This window comes from Delphinus delphis, chromosome 16, assembly GCF_949987515.2.
Source record: "Delphinus delphis chromosome 16, mDelDel1.2, whole genome shotgun sequence".
Lineage (NCBI taxonomy): Eukaryota > Metazoa > Chordata > Mammalia > Artiodactyla > Delphinidae > Delphinus > Delphinus delphis.
Genome location: NC_082698.1, coordinates 48102112 through 48123956, shown reverse-complemented (window position 1 = coordinate 48123956; position 21845 = coordinate 48102112). Strand labels below are relative to the sequence as shown.

The window sequence follows — 21845 nt, the reverse complement described above, 5'->3', positions numbered from 1 at the left end:
CACTGTGCTAGCATTCATGTCGTGTATCATCAGACTCTTTCTTTGTCTTTTATAGTTTTATTTATATCTTTTTTTTACCCTTTTCCTTAGGTGTATTAACCATCTTATGATAAAAGGACAATATATCTACTACTTAATCCCTAATAAAGCTGTGCACACTACATTCTTATTGAGGGAACATAGAATTTCTATTGCATTTTAAAATTATTTAAATTACTGTAAGGCCTTGAACAACATGGGTTTGAACTGCATGGGTCTGCTTATATGTGCATACTTTTCAATTGTAAACACTACAGTACTCCACTGTTTGTGGTTGGTTGAATCCGTGGATGTGGAGGAACAAGGGATATGGAGGGCTGACTGTAAAGTTATCGATGCGTTAACCCCACGTTATTCAAGGGTCGCTATTAATCACATTTGGAAATATGGAAAAGAGAAACTCCTGGTATTATACCAACCTCGTATAACCGCCAGTGGAGTTTTGGAGTGTTAACCTTCCTCTTATCTTCCCCGTACTTCTCAATCTGTGTCTGCATACATGGGTAATAGCTGATATTTATTGGGAACTTACTTAGTGTCAGTCCCTGTTTCAAACTTTACCTGTCTTTCAACTCTATGAGGAGAGCACTGATTATCATCCTCATTTTTCAGCTGGAGGAAATTGGGACCCAGGGAAGTGAAGTAACTTGCCCACTGTCACCCAGCTAGGAGGTGGCAAAGCAGGGTTTCACCCAGACTCCAGAATCCCTACTCTTAATATACAATTGTAATCATGAAAAACAGTTTGTATCCTGCTTTTTCACGTGAAAAAAGAAATCTTAACATTTTGTTACATGTCCTTTATTGATTTAAAGATAAACACACCAGTGTATTAGGGCAGAGATACCAGTCATTTTAAGAATGAATCCCAGGACTTCCCTGGTGGTGCAGTGGTTAAGAATCTGCCTGTCAATGCAGGGGATGCGGGTTCGAGCCCTGGTCTGGGAGGATTCCACATGCCGTGGAGCAACTAAGCCCTTGCACCACAACTACTGAGCCTGTGTTCTAGAGCCTGTGAGCCACACTACTGAGCACGCGTGCCACAACTACTGAAGCCTGCGTGCCTAGAGACCCTGCTCCACAACAAGAGAAGCCACTGCAATGAGAAGCCCACGTACCGCAGCGAAGAGTAGTACCCGCTCGCCGCAACTAGAGAAAGCCCACACGCGGCAACGAGGACCCAACACAGCCAAAAGTAAATAAATAAATATAAATAAATAAATAAGTGGACTTCCCAATCTTAATTAAAAAAAAAAAAAGAATGAATCCCAGGACTTCCCTGGTGGCATGCAGTGGTTGAGAATCTGCCCGCCAATGCAGGGGACACGGGTTCGAGCCCTGGTCCGGGAAGATCCCACATGCTGCAGAGCAACTAAGCCTGTGTGCCACAACTGCTGAAGCCCGCGTGCCTAGGGCCCCTGCTCCGCAACAAAGAGAAGCCACTGCTGTGAGAAGCCCGCACACTGCAACGAAGAGTAGCCCCCACTTGTCAAAACGAGAGAAACGCCCGCGGGCAGCAATGACGACCCAACGCAGCCAAAAATAAGTGAATAAATAAATAAATTTATTTAAAAAAATAGCATGAATCCCAGACCAGGATGAAGTTGATTGAGCTTAATAGTACATCTAAAGAAAATGTGATAGAGAAGAGGTGTGGGTCAGCCTTAGAAGCTTATAAAGAAAAATCAAGGCAATCAATCACTGGTAATTCCTACCAGATGGTTTGCTGGGGGAGTGAGAACCTTAGCTAATATACGCTGGTATTTGTGTAAGATTGTGATTTGTGTAAGATTTGTGTAAGATTGTGTAAGTCCCTACTGAAGAGATGAACATGGGATTGTAACAGCTTGGCGTAGTCTTGTCTTACTGGCGGTATCCTTATTCGTTGGCAGCTCAGGTCATCTAACTCAGCTCTGTTCTGATTCAGTGCTTGCTGAGCAGCCCTTTCCGTATGACTTGGCTTCCAAGGTGTAAAACTGCCTACAAGGTGAGAACAGGCTGCAAGTGTTGTTCTTTGGCAATTAATGCCTTGTTGTATATTTAAACAAAAAGATTGTGTTCTGTTTTGGGTTTTTTTGTCTCATTAACTGAGCTTATGCTGCAGAGCTGAAATCTATTTTTGGAGTGCTGAAAAAAATGAGGTTCCCCAGACCATAAAGAGAGGGTTAGACCGTGGACCATGGTTACTTTACCAAGGCATTACTGTCACTGTGTGTGCCTCCCAGGAGGCCTTTACCTAGCAGATGGAGACTCAACCCTGCTATCTCTCTATCTTTTCCTAGTGTCCATACAATTGTTAACAACTAGGTAACATTCTGTGAAGTGATTTACCACAATTTACTTAACCATTTTCCTATTATAGAATATTTAGATTATTTCTATGAACACCTTTTTTTTTTTAACAGGTTTTTTTGTTTGTTCTGTTTTGCTTTATTTTCTTAGGAAAAAAAAGTATCTAGTTCACAATTTCTGAATAAGAATGGCTTACGTTATGCTTATTAGCAGAAGGGGTAAATGCATACTGAATGTGTTTATATATATATATATGTATATATATATATATATATTTTTTTTTTTTTTTGCGGTACGCGGGCCTCTCACTGTTGTGGCCTCCCCCGTTGCGGAGCACAGGCTCCGGACGCGCAGACTCAGCGGCCATGGCTCACGGGCCCAGCCACTCCGCGGCATGTGGGATCTTCCCGGACCGGGGCACGAACCCGTGTCCCCTGCATCGGCAGGCGGACTCTCAACCACTGCGCCACCAGGGAAGCCCGTACTGAATGTTTTTTACTCTTCTAGGCACTACTGCTTTGGAATGAACCACTGCTTGGCTTCCTGGCCCTAAATTAGTCACTTTTTTTTTCCTGGCTGCACTGGGTCTTTGTTGCTGTGCATGGGCTTTCCCTAGTTGTGGCGAGTGGGGGCTACTTTCCGTTGCAGTATGCAGGCTTCTCATTGCAGTGGCTTCTCTTGTTGCGGAGCATGGGCTCTATGCGCGTGGGCTTCAGTAGTTGCAGCACGCGGGCTCAGTAGTTGTAGCTTGTTGGCTCTAGAGTGCAGACGCAGTAGTTGTGGCATGTGGGCTTAGTTGTTCCGAGGTATATGGGATCTTCCCGGCCCAGGGATTGAACCTGCGTCCCCTGCATTGGCAGGCAGATTCTTTTTTTTTTTTTTTTTTGGCGGTACGCAGGTCTCTCACTGTTGTGGCCTCTCCCGTTGCGGAGCACAGGCTCCGGACGTGCAGGCTCAGCGGCCATGGCTCACGGGCCCAGCTGCTCCGCGTCATGTGGGATGTTCCCGGACCAGGGCACGAACCCGTGTCCCCTGCATCGGCAGGTGGACTCTCAACCACTGCGCCACCAGGGAAGCCCAGCAGGCAGATTCTTAACCACTGTGCCACCAGGGAAGTCCCTATTCACTGTTAATTTATCAGAAGTATACATTGTACCATTTACCTTAAGTGAACAAAAACCTTTAAACTTCTATCTGTGGAGCAGAGCTTCCATATTGATATTGTTTGAATATACAGAAGCAATTTTGTTATTTTACCTACATACAGACATACCTACATTCAGAGTTCAGATTTGCTATTTTATCATTTTGTTCCTTTAGGCAGATGATTTACCCTATTTGAACTTCAGTTGGCTAGCATGTGAGAGGCATGCACAGTATTTTGCTACGATAGGTACGTTAACCACAATGTGAAGGAATTTTTGGCATGATCAGAACTTTTTTTTTCCCCTTTCTAGATGTTACTATTCGTGAGGATCATTGGGTTGGTGAGACAGTACTGCAATCAACATTTACCAGTCACTTATTAAATCTTGGGAGTTATTCATCTGTCCATCCTGAAGAATGTAAGACACATTTTAAATATAATAATTTCTTAGTATTTGAAGTATATTAGAAAAAAGTAGGGTTAAAATGGTAATGTTACAAAATGTCTTCTAAACAAGTTAGCTGAAAGGTATTAGTTTATTTTCTTTGTAAGAATGAAAATAGAATTTACAAAAATTAACTTGTATAGTATAATTATTATACTATAGTATAATTATACTATAATTATAGTATTATAATAAATTATATATAAATTATATATATAGTATATATAGTATATATATATAGTATATAATATATAGTATATAGTATAGTATAATTATATAGTATAATTATACTATAATAATATTTAAGAAATATTGGGGGATTCCCTGGTAGCGCAGTAGTTAAGAATCCGCCTGCCAATGCTGGGGACATGGGTTCAAGCCCTGGTCCGGGAAGATCCCACATGCCGCGGAGCAACTAAGCCCATGCGCCACCACTACTGAGCTTGCACTCTAGAGCCTGCGAGCCACAACTACTGAGCCCACGTGCCACAACTGCTGAAGCCCATGCACCTAGAGCCTGTGCTCCGCAACAAGAGAAGCCACCATAATGAGAAACCCACACACTGCAACGTAGAGTAGCCCCCGCTCACCACAACTAGAGAAAGCCCGTGCGCAGCAATGGAGACCCAACACAGCCAAAAATTAAATAAATTAATAAAATAAATTTAATTTAAAAAAGAAAAAAAATTGGGGTTCATGTTTCATTTTCTTATTTTTCTTAGAGTCAATATAGTCATGGTTCTTAACCTTTTAGCAAGTCATAGACCTCTTTGAGAAGCTATGGGCCATTTCTTCAGAAAAATAGACTTAAGTAGATAGATATAAAACCTTGCATATCATTCCAAGTGGTTCCAGGGACCTCAGAAGTTCTTCTGTGGAGTTTCTGAGCCTCTGGAATTCTTGAGGTAATGAAAAGAGGGGGTTGTATGGCAAATACATGTTCGGTTTTAAAAGAAACCACCAAACTGTTTTCCAGAGTGGCTCCTACCAGCAGTGTATCTTGTAGTTTCTCTGCATCCTTGTCAGCATTTGGTATTGTCCTGTTTTGAAATAGTAGCCATTCTAATCAGTGTGTAGTGATATCTCATTGTGGTATTAATTTGCATTTCTCTAATGGCACAAGACAGATCTAATAGACAGAATACAACTAAGGACATAAAAGATCTAAATAACATAGTGAACCGTGTTGATCTGATGAATAGGGTAGATCCTATGGATATAAATTGAACTCTACATTCTAATGATAGAAATATGCATTTTTGTCATGTGTCCACACCACAGTCAGGAAAATTGATCCTATTAGGTCGTAAAGAAAATGTCAGTAACTTCTATAAAGTGGAATTATTACAAACATGCTGATCAAATGGTATAAAACTAGAATTTATTAACAATAACAACAGCATGTCCTATATCTGGAAATTTTAAACCTATTAAAAAAATCCTGGGTGAAAAAGGAAATACAAACTGATATTATAGAATTAAAAAAAAATAATGACAATGAAAACACTGCATGTCAGAATCTCTGGGATGCATTTAAGGGAGTTATCAAAGAAAAATTTATTAGCTAAACTCTATTTATCAATAAAAATGAAAGAATAAAAATAAATGAATTAAATTCCAAACTCAGAAAACTAGCAAAAGAATAACAAAGTAAAGCAGAGAAACAGGAATGAAATAATAAATTAATAAGAATAAGAATTTAAAAATGATAATTTTAATAATAAATCAAAATCTTGTTTCAAAAAAAGATAGATGAACCAACTAGTTAATTTGATCAAGAAAAAAGGGAGACATGCACCCCAATGTTCATTGCAGCACTATTTACAATAACTAAGACATGAAAGCAACCTAAATGTCCACTGACAGAGGAATGAATAAAGAAGGTGTATGTATATACAATGGAATATTACTTAGCCATAAAAAAGAATGAAATAATGCCATTTACAGCAACATGGATGGACCTAGAAATTATCATATTAAGTGAAGTAAGTCAGAGCACTCATATGTGGAGTCTAATTTTTTTAAAAAATGATACAAGTGAACTAATTTACAAAACAGAAACAAACTTACAGATATGGAAAACAAACTTATGGTTACCAAAGGGGAAACATGGTGAGGAGGGATAAATCAGGAGCTTGGGATTAACATACACACATAACTATATATAAGGTAGATACCAGCAAGGACCTGCTGTATAACACAGGGAGCCCTACTCGATGTTCTGTAATAACCTATATGAGAAAAGAGTCTGAAAAAGAATGAATATATGTATATGTAAACTGAATCACTTCATTGTACACCTGAAACTAACAAAACATTGTAAATCAACTGTAATACAATAAAGTTAAAAAGAAAGAAAAGAAAAAGAAAACGAAAAGAAAAAAGAGAGAAAGCACAAAGATACAGAATAAATGACAAGGAGGAAATAATCATTGAAACAGAAATTAAAAACCAATAAAAGGGAACTTCCCTAGTGGCACAGTGGTTAAGAATCTGCCTGTCAATGCAGGGGACACAGGTTCGATCCCTAGTCTGGGAAGATCCCACATGCCTTGGAGCTACTGAGCCTGTGGGCCACAACTACTGAAGCCTGTGCACTCTAGGGCCTGCGTGCTGCAACTACTGAGCCCACGCACCTAGAGCCCATGCTCTGCAATAAGAGAAGCCACAATAATGATAAGCCCATGCACTGCAACGAAGAGCCTGCGCTCACTGCAACTAGAGAAAGCCCGCACGCAGCAATGAAGACCCAAGGCAGCAAAAAATAATAATATGTTAAAAAAATAAAAGGGTATTTTACAGAACTTAATGCAAATAAATTTGAAAAAGCTAGATATATAATTTTCTAGGGAAATACAGATTGCCAAAATTGATCCCGTTAGAGATAGAAAGCTTAAACTGACCAGTTTCTATAGAAGAAATACAGGGAATTCCCTGGCCTTCCAGTGGTTAGGACTCTGCTTCCACTGCTGGAGGCCCCAGTTGGATCCCTGGTCTGGGAACTAAGACCCCACAAGTGGTGAGGTGCAGCCAAAAAAAAAAAAAAAAAAAGAAGGAACTACGATACAAAAAAGTGCCGGGCCCAGATAGTTTCATAGGAAATTCTACCAAACCTTCAAAGATCAGAAATTCCAATGGTGTTAAAGTTATTTCAGAGTATTTTTTTAAATTAATTAATTTATTTTTGGCTGTGTTGGGTCTTTGTTGCTGTGCATGGGCCTTTCTCTAGTTGGGACGAGCAGGGGCTACTGTTTGTTGCGCTGCATGGGCTTCTCATTGCAGTGGCTTCTCTTGTTGCACAGGCTCCAGGCGTGTGGGCTTCAGTAGTTGTGGCATGCGGGCTAAGTAGTTGTGGCTCATGGGCTCTAGAGTGCAGGCTCAGTAGTTGTGGCACATGGGCTTAGTTGCTCCACTGCATGTGAGATCTTCTCGACCAGGGCTCCAACCTGTGTCTCCTGCATTGGCAGGCGGATTCTTAACCACTGCACCACCAGGGAAGTCCGTGTTCCAGAGTATTGAAGAAGGAAAATTCCTAATTCCTTTTATAAAGCAAATATAACACCGACACCTAAACCAAATAAAGACATTACAAATAAAAATACAAACCAGTATTATACATGATTATTGGTACAAAAAGTTTAAACAGAATTTTAGTAAACAAAATCTAACACCAAATTAGGAAAATAATGACCAAGTGAGATTTATTCCAGAAATGGAAGATTTGTTCAGTATTAGAAGATACATGAGTATCATATTTCATATTAATAAATCTAAGGAAAAAATTATATGACTATCTCCATAGATGTTGAGAAATCCTTTGAAAAAATTCAACATCAATTTATCATAAAAAGCACTCCAGGAAGTAAAAATTGAGGGATACTTTCTCCTTCTATCAATAAGTACAGTTCAGTACAGTGCTACAGTTACAATACAGTTGATACTGTATCAATAATATAGATATGCTTAGCCCTAATGCCTAATCTTATTTAATGGAGAAACACTAGAGGCATTTCCACTGAAATCAGTAATAAGATAAGAATGTTCACTATCTCTGCTATTCTTCACCATTATATAAAGACTTATTAACGAATGCAATTAGACAAGAAGAGACATTTGAATGGGTGAAGAAGAATAAAAACTATCTCTATGTAAAAATGCTTTGAAAACATATCTGGAAAACTCCAGGGACTCAAAGATAAAACCAGTTCAAACAATAAAAGAATTCAGTGGTGTAACAATACAAAAATTACTGTTAAAAAAATCAATAATGTTGTATACACAAACACCAAACAGAGGGCATAATGGTAGGAAAATACTCATTTACAATAGTAATAAAGAAGATACTTCAGAATAAATTAAACAAGAAATGTGCAACACCTATATGAAGAAAAATTTTAAATACACTAGAAAAAAATGAAGACATGAACCAATGGAAAGACAACATTCCCTATTCTTGGATGGGATGACTCAACATTATAATGATACCAATTCTCCTTAAGATAATTTATAAATTCAATGCAGTCTCAATAAAAATACCAACATGCTATGTTATGGCATATACAACTTGATACTAACATTCATATGGAAAAACAAACATGCAAGAATAGCTAGGAAAACAGAAAAACTAGGAAAGCTAGGAAAAAGAAAAACTATGAGAGACTAGGCTTATCAGGCATTGAAACATACTCTAAAGCCCCCATAATTAAAGCAGTGTGATACTGGTGCATGAATAGGCAACTAGATCAGTGGAACAGAATAGGAAGACCAGAATTAGACCACATATGTATAATTTAGTATATGACAAAGATGGTATCTGAAACCACTGAGGTAATGGTTAGCTTTTTAATAAATGGTACTGAGGTAACTGGGTAGCCATTTAGAAAAAGGTAAGATTATATCCATTTTGGAACCAGATAGGGTAAGGGAGTCCTCAGAGAAAGAGAACCAGGCATAGCTTTCTTGACACAAGAGAAGCCATTTTTGACCTAAGCCATTTTGTGGTTTAAGCATGGCCATAATGCTTATCCTTGAACAGGTCTCAGTAATTAATGATCTTAAGGGAACAAAGGAATGCAGAAACCAATGACTGTTATCAGGGAAGAGAAGTAACAATAACAAAGATAAAATATCCATTGTAAAGATTCCCAGTTCTGTTTCAAAGGTAGAGAGATTAGCCTGAATTGCTGACCCACCAGATCAACTGGAACCTAAGGGATGATGATATTGACCTTTTCCAGCTTGGACTCTGCCAACCGTCCAAGTCCCTTCATGAATATGTGTACACCAGCCCAAACCCCTTCATGAATATGCAGGTACTCTTAGCTTAAAACTTATGCAATTTTGCTGTTCAGGGAGACACTGATTTGGGAATGATCACCAGTGTTCTCCTTACTTGCTGCAAGTTATAAATCCTGACTTCTCCCAGTCTTTGACTTGGTAGTGTCTTTTGACTTGACACCCATGAAAAGGTGAACTGAGTTTTCAGGTAACAAATTCTCACAGCAAATAGAAGAATAAACTCCAAATGGATTAAGAATCTAAATATAAACAGATGGAGAGATATACCATGTCCTTGGATTGGAAGAATCAATATTGTGAAAATGACTATACTACCCAAAGCAATCTACAGATTCAGTGCAAACGCTATCAAACTACCAATGGCATTTTTCACAGAACTAGAACACAAAATTTCACAAATTATATGGAAACACAAAAGTCCCCTAATAGCCAAAGCAATCTTTTTTTTTTTTTGGCTGTGTTGGGTCTTCGTTGCTGTGCACGGGCTTTCTCTAGTTGCAGTGAGCAGAGGCTGCTCTTTATTGTGGTGCCCAGGCTTCTCATTGCGGTGGTTTCTCTTGTTGAGGAGCACGGGCTCTAGGTGCACGGGCTTCAGTAGTTGTGGCTCGTGGGCTCTAGAGCGCAGGCTCAGTAGTTGTGGCACATGGGCTTAGTTGCTCCGTGGCATGTGGGATCTTCCCGGACCAGGGCTCAAACCCGTGTCCCCTGCGTTGGCAGGCGGACTCTTAACCACTGTGCCACCAGGGAAGTCCCAAAGCAATCTTAAGAAAGAAAAACGGAGCTGGAGGAATCAGGCTCCCTGACTTCAGACTATACTACAAAGCTACAGTAATCAAGTTAGCATGGTACTGGCACAGAAACAGAAATATAGATCAATGGAACAGGATAGAAGGCCCAGAGATAAACTCACGCACATATGGTCACTTTATCTTTGATAAAGGAGGCAAGAATATCCAATGGAGAAAAGACAGCCTCTTCAATAAGTGGTGCTGGGAAAACTGGACAGCTACATGTAAAAGAATGAAATTAGAACATTTCCTAACACCATACACAAAAGTAAACTCAAAATGGGGCTTCCCTGGTGGCGCAGTGGTTGAGAGTCCTCCTGCCGATGCAGGGGACACAGGTTCGTGCCCCCGTCCGGGAAGATCCCACATGCCGCAGAGCGGCTGGGCCCATGAGCCTTGGCCGCTGGGCCTGCGCGTCCAGAACCTGTGCTCCGCAACGGGAGAGGCCACAACAGTGAGAGGCGTACCGCAAAAAAAAAACAAAACTCAAAATGGGTTGAAGACCTAAATGTAAGGCCAGGCATTATAAAACTCTTAGAGGAAAACATAGGCAGAACACTCTATGACATAAATCACAGCAAGATCCTTTTTGACCCACCTCCTAGAGAAATGGAAATAAAAACAAAAATAAAGAAATAGGACCTAATGAAAGTTAAAAGCTTTTGCACAGCAAAGGAAACCATAAACAAGATGAAAAGACAACCCTCAGAATGGGAGAAAATATTTGCCAGTGAAGCAACTGACAAAGGATTAATCTCCAAATATCCAAGCAGCTCATGTAGCTCAATATCAAAAGAACAAACAACCTAATCCAAAAATGGGCAGAAGACCTAAACAGATATTTCTCCAAAGAAGATATACAGATTGCCAACAAACATGAAAGGATGCTCAACATCACTAATCATTAGAGAAATGCAGATCAAAACTACAATGAAGTATCACATACTAGTCAGAATGGCCATCATCAAAAAATCTACAGACAATAAATGCTGGAGTGGGTGTAGAGAAAGGGGAATCCTCTGCACTGTTAGTGGGAATGTAGGTTGATACAGCCACTATGGAGAGCAGTATGGAGGTTCCTTAAAAAACTAAAAATGAACTACCTTATGACCCAGCAATCCCACTACTGGGCATATACCCTGAGAAAATGATAATTCAAAAAGAGTCATGTACCACAATGTTCACTGCAGCACTATTTACAATAGCCAGGACATGGAAGCTACCTAACAGATGAATGGATAAAGAAGATGTGGCACATATATACAATGGAATATTACTCAACCATAAAAAGAAACGAAATTGAGTTGTTTGTAATGAGGTGGATGGACCTAGAGTCTGTCATACAGAGTGAAGTAAGTCAGAAAAAGAAAAACAAATACCGAATGCTAACATATATATGGAATCTAAAACAGATGGTTCTGATGAACCTAGGGGCAGGACAGGAATAAAGATGCAGACGTAGAGGATGGACTTGAAGACATGGGGAGGGGAAGGGTAAGCTGGGATGAAGTGAGAGAGTAGCATTGACATATATACACTACCAAATGTAAAATAGGTAGCTAGTGGGAAGCAGCCGCATAACACAGGGGGATCAGCTCGGTGCTTTGTGACCACCTAGAGGGGTGGGATAGGGAGGGTGGGAGGGAGACGCAAGAGGGAGGAGATATATGTATATGTGTAGCTGATTCACTTTGTTTTACAGCAGAAACTAACACAACATTGTAAAGCAATTATATTCCAATAAAGATGTTAAAAAAAAGAAGATAAATTACAAAAAAAGAAAATCTAAATGTAAAAAATAAAACCATATAACTACTAGAAGGAAACACAGATGAATTCCCATCTAAACCTGGTGTAGGGAAAGTCTTTCTTACTATTACTCAGAATCCAGAGGCAGTAAAATACAAGACTAATACATTTTCCTATGGAGAAATAAAAATTTGAATGGCTAAAAACAACATAAAGTCAAAACACAGCTGGCATACTTGGAGGGAATATTTGCAACATACATCTAAGACAAAAGGGTAGTGTTCCTAATATGTGGAGAACGCTTAAAAATTGAGCAACAGCGGACCTGATGGAAAACTGGGAAGTAGACGCGAGAAATTCAAGTTAAAACAACACAGATGTCATTGTTTGCCTATCAGATTGGCAAAAATTAAAAACTAGGACAACACATTCTGTTGATGAGGCTGTGGGGGAGAAGGCTCTTTTACACATCGCTGGTGGGAAGGTAAATTGCCACAACCCTTCTGGAGGGATATTTGGTGATACCTAACAGAATTACGTATGTACGCGGCTTTCAACCCAACAAGCTTACTTTTAGGAATCCATCCTGAAGATACAACTATCAATACAAAAATATGAAAATACATCAGAACAAAGTTATTGTTTGCAGTATTGTTTATAATTACGAGACATTGAAAAAATTGAAATGCTCATACATAGAATGGTTGATTAAATTATGGTACAGTCACATAGTGGAATACTATGCAGATGTAAAAAGAAAATGAAAGAGTCTATGAAGTGATATGAAGTGATTTCCACGACATATTGTTATGTGAAAAATAAAAAGCCCCCAAAAGCGTATGTAGTATGCTATCCTTCATCTAAGAAAGAAAGGAGGAATAAGAAAATATACATGTAATTCCTCATTTGTGCAAAAAAAATGCAGAAAGGATAAACCAGAAATAACAAGATTGGATACCTGCAATCTTGGGAAAGGTTGGGAAAGGGGTAGAAAGAAAGAGGGAATGGAAATAGGGTAGTATCGATGAGGGAGATGAAAGAGGGAATGGAAATAGGGTAACATTGATGAGGAGGGAGCGACACTTCTTTGAGTATGTCTTTTTGTGTGGCTCTGTCTCACAGAACCACAATGATGTTTCATATACCCCCGAAAATAAATGATTAAAACCAATTAGAATCTGGTGGAGGGGGAACCCAAAATGGAATGAACATTGACAAATGAGCCTAACAGTATTACAGATGAATAAAATAACTACACAGAAGGGTGGCGGGGGGGAAAGAACAAACTTAAGAAACTGGAAAACAGTGTATTGACTGGATTCTGTAAGGCTAAGGGAAAAAACATACATAAATGCTGTAATCCAGTTAGTAAACGTGTTTCTCAAAGAGGAATGGATTAGCAACAACTCTGTCTATGTACTAAAATTGAACAAGTAAGTAAATAAATTGTAGATAATGAGAATTGGGTTTCTCACTGTTAAAGAGAGAAGTTATATTTTAAAAAGAGGGAAGGGGGTCTTCCCTGGTGGCGCAGTGGTTGGGAGTCCGCCTGCCGATGCAGGGGACATGGGTTCGTGCCCTGGTCTGGGAAGATCCCACATGCCGCGGAGCGGCTGGGCCCGTGAGCCATGGCCGCTGAGCCTGCGCGTCCGGAGCCTGTGCTGCGCAATGGGAGAGGCCACAACAGTGAGAGGCCCGCGTACTGCAAAAAAAAAAAAAAAAAAAAAAAAGAGGGAAGGTTAAAAGGAACCTTTTGGATTAGAGCTAGAAATACTAGTATAAGCTTATGGTTTTCAATATATAGATAGATAAGCACACAGATAAAGGGATACAGAAATATAGATATATGTGTATAGGTGGGCTACTATGCTTAGTACATATTTCCTAGTTCTGTCTGCTGAGAGGACACAGAAGTAGTGACACCTCGGTAAGAATGATCATACCTAGTGCCCAGATCTTGGTCTGTAAAAGGAACCAGCACTGCTAGAAGTGGTTGATTACAGGACTGGGACAGCGAAAAGACAAGAGCCTGGAACATCTGGTGGTGTCAGAAAAGGGTTGTTTTGAAAGAACACAAGAGCTAACATGAAGGAGTACCCACTGGCCCAAACTGTAACAATTTAAGGAAAAAAAGAAAAGATAGTATTGGATTATAGCCCATAGAATAAGATATTTATGGGTTCATACTGAAATAAACATTCAACTGACTGACTGACTTACAAAATAAATTAAGTAAACAAATAAACAAATAAATAAGAGCTCTTCTTCACAATTCCAGTGAATAAATTGGAATTCCAATGAATAAATGTGAGAAGAAAAAGGTAAACAGAATTACCATTAGGTAACCACTTCAGTAATAAATATTGTAAACAAGGATCCACTGATGCTAAAATTAGTAGATGGAAGTTTGGGGAGAAATAACATTGCATAGTCTCAAAATGTCTCCCCAAGGTAGTTATCAGCTTACAAGGAGAAAACCAACTTACAAGGCAGACACCAACTTAACTGGGTGATTAAGGTAAATATCAGTATTAAGGATATCATGAATTCCTTGCTTATGTTGCATTGAAAGGGAGACAGCATAATTTTTGTGGTATTCTTGCCAAAAATGCGTAACCTCATTTCAGTCATGAGAAAACATTGGAGAAACCCAAATGGAGGGACATTCTACAAAGTAATTGATCAATACTCTTCAGAAGTGTTGAGGTCATGAATGACAAGAAACACTGGGGACTTCCGCAGTGGTGCAGTGGATAAGACTCTGTGCTCTCAATGCAGGGGGCCCGGGTTCGATCCCTGGTCGGGGAATTAGATCCCACATGCGTGCCGCAACTAAGACTTCGCATGCCACAACTAAGGAGCCCATGTGTGCAACTAAGGAGCCCACGAGCCACAACTAAGGAGCCCGCCTGCTGCAATTAAGACACCACGCAACCAAATTAATAAATAAATATTTTTTTAAAAAGACTGATAACTACTGCAGACTGGAGGAGACTAAAGAGAAATAACAATGTAATGTAGAATCCTGGATAAGATGCTACATAGAAGGATATTAGTGGGAAAATTAGTAAAATTTGAGTAAGATTTATAGTTAATAATATTTAAGCAGTATTAATTTCCTGTTCATAATTATTCTGTACTTACGAAGATCTTCACATTAGAGGACATAGGATAAGGAATATAAGAGAGCTCCACTATTTTTGCAACTTTTTTGTAAGTCTAATATTAGTTCAAAAAAAGTTAAAAAAACCATATATGTTCATCTCAAAGGTACAAAAAAGCTTTTGAAAATAAAATTCAACCCCTATTCATTGGGAATAGAAGGAAATTTATTTTAAATTCATAAGGAGCATCTTTAAAAACTCCAGAGCAGTTATCTTAATTGGAGAAATATTAGAAACATTCCTTAAAAAAATTAGGAATGAGACTAGGATGCTGCTGTTACTACTTTTATTCAGCATATTATTGGAGATACTAACCAGTGTGAGAAAACATGGAAAGAGAAATTTCCAAAAATTGGAAAAGAAGAAATAAAACTGTCATTATTTATAGATGATGTGATGGATTATTATAATTATTATTTATAGATTTACAAAGGATCTTTCCCCTCTTAAAACTACAAGCAGGGGCTTCCCTGGTGGCACAGTGGTTGAGAGTCCGCCTGCCGACGTAGGGGACACGGGTTCGTGCCCCGGTCCGGGAAGATCCCACATGCCGCGGAGCGGCTGGGTCCGTGAGCCATGGTCGCTGAACCTGCGCGTCCGGAGCCTGTGCTCCGCAATGGGAGAGGCCACAACAGTGAGAGGCCCGCGTACCACACACACACACACACACACACACACACACACACACAAAACTACAAGCAAATTATTAGAAATAATGGGAAAGTTTAGCAAGGTGGCCAGGTATAAGGTTAATATACAAAAGTCAATTGCATTTCTAGAGTGGAGTGACTAACAACTAGAAACACAAATAAAGAGAAGGCACCATTTACAATATTATCATGTGGTACTAAATATCTAGTAAGAAATTTAACAATTTTGTTGTTAAATGAAAAAATTAAGAGAAATTAAAGAAGTAAATACCCATACTTTGTTCACTGAAAGGTTTAACATTGTAAAGATTTCAGTTCTCTCCAAGTTGATCTATAAATTCAGTAAAAATCCAATCAAAATCCCAATAAGATTTTCATGAAATTTGATAGGATTATTCTGAAAGTCAGTAAAAATCCAATCAAAATCCCAATAAGATTTTCATGAAATTTGATAAGATTATTCTGATAGGTAAAAGAGTACGTGGTCAAAAGCAGCCTGGGCATTTATTGTATTTATTTATTTATATTTATATATATATATTTTTTAGCCTGGGCATTTTTGAAAACGAAAAGCAGGAATAATTTGCCCTCTTAGATATCAGGATTTAGTGTGAACCTATAGTAATTAAAAGCGGTATGGTTTTGGCCAGTTGAAGTCAGCCAATTTTTTTTTTTTTAACATCTTTATTGGGGTATAATTGCTTTACAATGGTGTGTTAGTTTCTGCTTTATAACAAAGTGAATCAGTTATACATATACATATGTTCCCATATGTCTTCCCTCTTGCGTCTCCCTCCCTCCCACCCTCCCTATCCCACCCCTCCAGGCTGTCATAAAGCACCGAGCCAATATCCCTGTGCCATGTGGCTGCTTCCCACTAGCTATCTACCTTACTACGTTTGTTAGTGTGTATATGTCCATGACTCTCTCTCGCCCTGTCACAGCTCACCCTTCCCCCTCCCCATAACCTCAAGTCCGTTCTCTAGTAGGTCTGCGTCTTTATTCCTGCCTTACCCCTAGGTTCTTCATGACATTTTTTTTTCTTAAATTCCATATATATGTGTTAGCATACGGTATTTGTCTTTTTCTTTCTGACTTACTTCACTCTGTATGACAGACTCTAGGTCTATCCACCTCATTACAAATAGCTCAATTTCGTTTCTTTTTATGGCTGAGTAATATTTCATTGTATATATGTGCCACATCTTCTTTATCCATTCATCCGATGATGGACACTTAGGTTGCTTCCATCTCCGGGCTATTGTAAATAGAGCTGCAGTGAACATTTTGGTACATGACTCTTTTTGAATTGTGGTTTTCTCAGGGTATATGCCCAGTAGTGGGATTGCTGGGTCATATGATAGTTCTATTTGTAGTTTTTTAAGGAACCTCCATACTGTTCTCCATAGTGGCTGAACCAATTCACATTCCCACCAGCAGTGCAAGAGTGTTCCCTTTTCTCCACACCCTCTCCAGCATTTATTGTTTCTAGATTTTTTGATGATGGCCATTCTGACTGGTGTGAGATGATACCTCATTGTAGTTTGGATTTGCATTTCTCTAATGATTAATGATGTTGAGCATTCTTTCATGTGTTTGTTGGCAGTCTGTATATCTTCTTCGGAGAAATGTCTATTTAGGTCTTCTGCCCATTTTTGGATTGGGTTGTTTGTTTTTTTGTTATTGAGCTGCATGAGCTGCTTGTAAATTTTGGAGATTAATCCTTTGTCGGTTGCTTCATTTGCAAATATTTTCTCCCATTCTGAGGGTTGTCTTTTGGTCTTGTTTATGGTTTCCTTTGCTGTGCAAAAGCTTTGAAGTTTCATTAGGTCCCATTTGTTTATTTTTGTTTTTATTTCCATTACTCTAGGAGGTGGGTCAGAAAGGATCTTGCTGTGATTTATGTCATAGAGTGTCATGCCTATGTTTTCCTCTAAGAGTTTGATAGTTTCTGGCCTTACATTTAGGTCTTTAATCCATTTTGAGCTTATTTTTGTGTATGGTGTTAGGGAGTGTTCTAATCTCATAATTTTACATGTACCTGTCCAGTTTTCCCAGCACCACTTATTGAAGAGGCTGTCCTTTCTCCACTGTACATTCCTGCCTCCTTTATCAAAGATAAGGTGTCCATATGTGTGTGGGTTTATCTCTGGGCTTTCTATCCTGTTCCATGGATCTATCTTTCTGTTTTTGTGCCAGCACCATACTGTCTTGATTACTGTAGCTTTGTAGTATAGTCTGAAGTCAGGGAGCCTGATTCCTCCAGCTCCGTTTTTCGTTCTCAAGATTGCTTTGGCTATTCGGGGTCTTTTGTGTTTCCATGCAAATTGCAAAATTTTTTGTTCTAGTTCTGTGAAAAATGCCAGTGGTAGTTTGATAGGGATTGCATTGAATCTATAGATTGCTTTGGGTAGTAGAGTCATTTTCACAATGTTGATTCTTCCAATCCAAGAACATGGTATATCTCTCCATCTATTTGTATCATCTTTAATTTCTTTCATCAGTGTCTTATAATTTTCTGCATACAGGTCTTTTGTCTCCTTAGGTAGGCTTATTCCTAGATATTTTATTCTTTTTGTTCCAATGGTAAATGGGAGTGTTTTCTTGATTTCAGATTTTTCATCATTAGTATATAGGAATGCCAGAGATTTCTGTGCATTAATTTTGTATCCTGCCACTTTACCAAATTCATTGATTAGCTCTAGTAGTTTTCTGGTAGCATCTTTAGGATTCTCTATGTATAGGATCATGTCATCTGCAAAGAGTGACAGCTTTACTTCTTCTTTTCCGATTTGGATTCCTTTTATTTCCTTTTCTTCTCTGATTGCTGTGGCTAAAAACTATGTTGAATAAGAGTGGTGAGAGTGGGCAACCTTGTCTTCTTCCTGATCTTAGTGGAAATGCTTTCAGTTTTTCACCATTGAGGATGATGTTTGCTGTGGGCTTGTCATATATGGCCTTTATTATGTTGAGGAAAGTTCCCTCTATGCCTACTTTCTGCAGGGTTTTTATCATAACGGGGTGTTGAATTTTGTCAAAAGCTTTCTCTGCATCTATTGAGATGATCATATGGTTTTTCTCCTTCAATTTGTTAATATGGTTTATCACATTGATAGATTTGTGTATATTGAAGAATCCTTGCATTCCTGGAATGAACCCCACATGATCATGGTGTATTATCCTTTTAATGTGCTGTTGGATTCTGTTTGCTAGTATTTTGTTGAGGATTTTTGCATCTATGTTCATCAGTGATATTGGCCTGTAGTTTTCTTTCTTTGTGACATCCTTGTCTGGTCTTGATATCAAGGTGATGGTGGCCTCATAGAAGGAATTTGGGAGTGTTCCTCCCTCTGCTGTATTTTGGAAGAGTTTGAGAAGGATAGGTGTTAGCTCTTCTCTAAATGTTTGATAGAATTCGCCTGTGAAGCCATCTGGTCCTGGGCTTTTGTTTGTTGGAAGATTTTTAATCACAGTTTCAATTTCAGTGCTTGTGATTGGTCTGTTCATATTTTCTATTTCTTCCTGATTCAGTCTTGGCAGGTTGTGCATTTCTAAGAATTTGTCCATTTCATCCAGATTGTCCATTTTATTGGCATAGAGTTGCTTGTAGTAATCTCTCATGATCATTTTTATTTCTGCAGTGTCAGTTGTTACCTCTCCTTTTTCATTTCTAATTCTATTGATTTGAGTCTTCTCCCTTTTTTTCTTGATGAGTCTGGCTAGTGGCTTATCTATTTTGTTTATCTTCTCAAAGAACCAGCTTTTAGTTTTATTGATCTTTGCTATTGTTTCCTTCATTTCTTTTTCATTTATTTCTGATCTGATTTTTATGATTTCTTTCCTTCTGCTAGCTTTGGGGTTTTTTTGTTCTTCTTTCTCTAATTGCTTGAGGTGCAAGGTTAGGTTGTTTATTCGAGATGTTTCCTGTTTCTTAAGGTGGGCTTGTATTGCTATAAACTTCCCCCTTAGAACTGCTTTTGCTGTATCCCATAGGTTTTGGGTCGTTGTGTCTCCATTGTCATTTGTTTCTAGGTATTTTTTTATTTCCTCTTTGATTTCTTCAGTGATCACTTCATTATTAAGTAGTGTATTGTTTAGCCTCCATGTGTTTGTATTTTTTACAGATCTTTTCCTGTAATTGATATCTAGTCTGATGGTGTTGTGGTCAGAAAAGATACTTGATACAATTTCAATTTTCTTAAATTTACCAAGGCTTGATTTGTGACCCAAGATATGATCTATCCTGGAGAATGTTCCATGAACACTTGAGAAAAATGTGTATTCTGTTGTTTTTGGATGGAATGTCCTATAAATATCAATTAAGGCCATCTTTTTTAATGTATCATTTAAAGCTTGTGTTTCCTTATTTATTTTCATTTTGGATGATCTGTCCATGGGTGAAAGTGGGGTGTTAAGTCCCCTACTATGAATGTGTTACTGTCGATTTTGCCTTTTATGGCTGTTAGTACTTGCCTTATGTATTGAGGTGCTCCTACGTTGGGTGCATAAATATTTACAATTGTTATATCTTCTTCTTGGATCAATCCCTTGATCATTATGTAGTGTCCTTCTTTGTCTCTTGTAATAGTCCTTATTTTAAAGTCTATTTTGTCTGATATGAGAATTGCTACTCCAGCTTTCTTTTGGTTTCCATTTGCATGGAATATCTTTTTCCATCCCCTTACTTTCAGTCTGTATTTGTCTCTAGGTCTGAAGTGGGTCTCTTGTAGACAGCATATATAAGGGTCTTGTTTTTGTATCCATTCGGCCAATCTGTGTCTTTTGCTGGGAGCATTTAGTCCATTTACATTTAAGGTAATTATCGATATTTATGTTCCTATTCCCATTTTCTAAATTGTTTTGGGTTCGTTATTGTAGGTCTTTTCCTTCTCTTGTGTTTCTTGTCTAGAGAAGTTCCTCTAGCATTTGTTGTAAAGGTGGTTTGGTGGTGCTGAATTCTGTTAGCTTTTGCTTGTCTGTAAAGGTTTTAATTTCTCCATCAAATCTGAATGAGATCCTTGCTGGGTAGAGTAGTCTTGGCTGCATGTTTTTCTCCTTCATCACTCTCAGTATGTCCTGCCACTCCCTTCTGGCTTGTAGGGTTTCTGCTGAGAGATCAGCTGTTAACCTTATGGGGGTTCCCTTATGTGTTATTTGTTGTTTTTCCCTTGCTGCTTTTAATATGCTTTCTTTGTATTTAATTTTTGACAGTTTGATTAATATGTGTCTTGGCGTATTTCTCCTTGGATTTATCCTGTATGGGACTCTCTGTGCTTCCTGGACTTGATTAACTATTTCCTTTCCCATATTAGGGAAGTTTTCAACTATAATCTCTTCAAATATTTTCTCAGTCCCTTTCTTTTTCTCTTCTTCTTCTGGAACCCCTATAATTCGAATGTTGGTGCGTTTAATGTTGTCCCAGAGGTCTCTGAGACTGTCCTCAGTTCTTTTCATTCTTTTTTCTTTATTCTGCTCTGCAGTAGTTATTTCCACAATTTTATCTTCCAGGTCACTTATCCGTTCTTCTGCCTCAGTTATTCTGCTATTGATCCCATCTAGAGTACTTTTAATTTCATTTATTGTGTTGTTCATCGTTGCTTGTTTCATTTTTATTTCTTCTAGGTCCTTGTTAACTGTTTCTTGCATTTTGTCCATTCTATTTCCGAGATTTCGGATCATCCTTACTATCATTATTCTGAATTCTTTTTCAGGTAGACTGCCTATTTCCTCTTCATTTGTTAGGTCTGGTGCATTTTTATATTGCTCCTTTATCTGCTGTGTGTTTTTCTGTCTTCTCATTTTGCTTATCTTACTGTGTTTAGGGTCTCCTTTTTGCAGACTGCAGGTTCATAATTTCTGCTGTTTTTGATGTCTGTCTCCAGTGGCTAAGGTTGGTTCAGTGGGTTGTGTGGGCTTCCTGGTGGAGGGGACTAGTGCCTGTGTTGTGGTGGATGAGGCTGGATCTTGTCTCTCTAGTGGGCAGGTTCATGTCTGGTGGTGTGTTTCGGGGTGTCTGTGGCCTTATTATGATTTTAGGCAGCCTCTCTGCTAATGGGTGGGGTTGTGTTCCTGCTTTGCTAGTTGTTTGGCATAGGTTGTCCAGCACTGTGGCTTGCTGGTCGTTGAGTGAAGCTGGCTGCTGGTGTTAAGATGGAGGTCTCTGGGATATTTTCGCCGTTTGATATTATGTGGAGCTGGGAGGTCTCTTGTTGACCAGTGTCCTGAAGTTGGCTCTCCTACCTCAGAGGCAGAGCCCTGACTCCTGGCTGGAGC

The 21845-nt window shown here is 38.8% G+C and overlaps 1 protein-coding gene across 5 annotated transcripts in view; it reads left to right on the top strand.

The window, feature by feature from the left end:
• The window catches only part of SHLD2 (shieldin complex subunit 2), a 107766-nt gene that overhangs the window by 54761 nt on the left and 31160 nt on the right, over positions 1-21845 (top strand). For 4 of the 5 annotated variants that reach the window (XM_060034659.1, XM_060034661.1, XM_060034660.1 and 1 more), the window contains one exon: positions 3789-3896. In XM_060034659.1, coding sequence (XP_059890642.1) covers positions 3789-3896 — 108 coding nt within the window. Of the gene's footprint in view, positions 1-123; positions 1235-3788; positions 3897-21845 lie in introns of those variants that run through there. The other variant, XM_060034663.1, reaches the window with a different exon arrangement.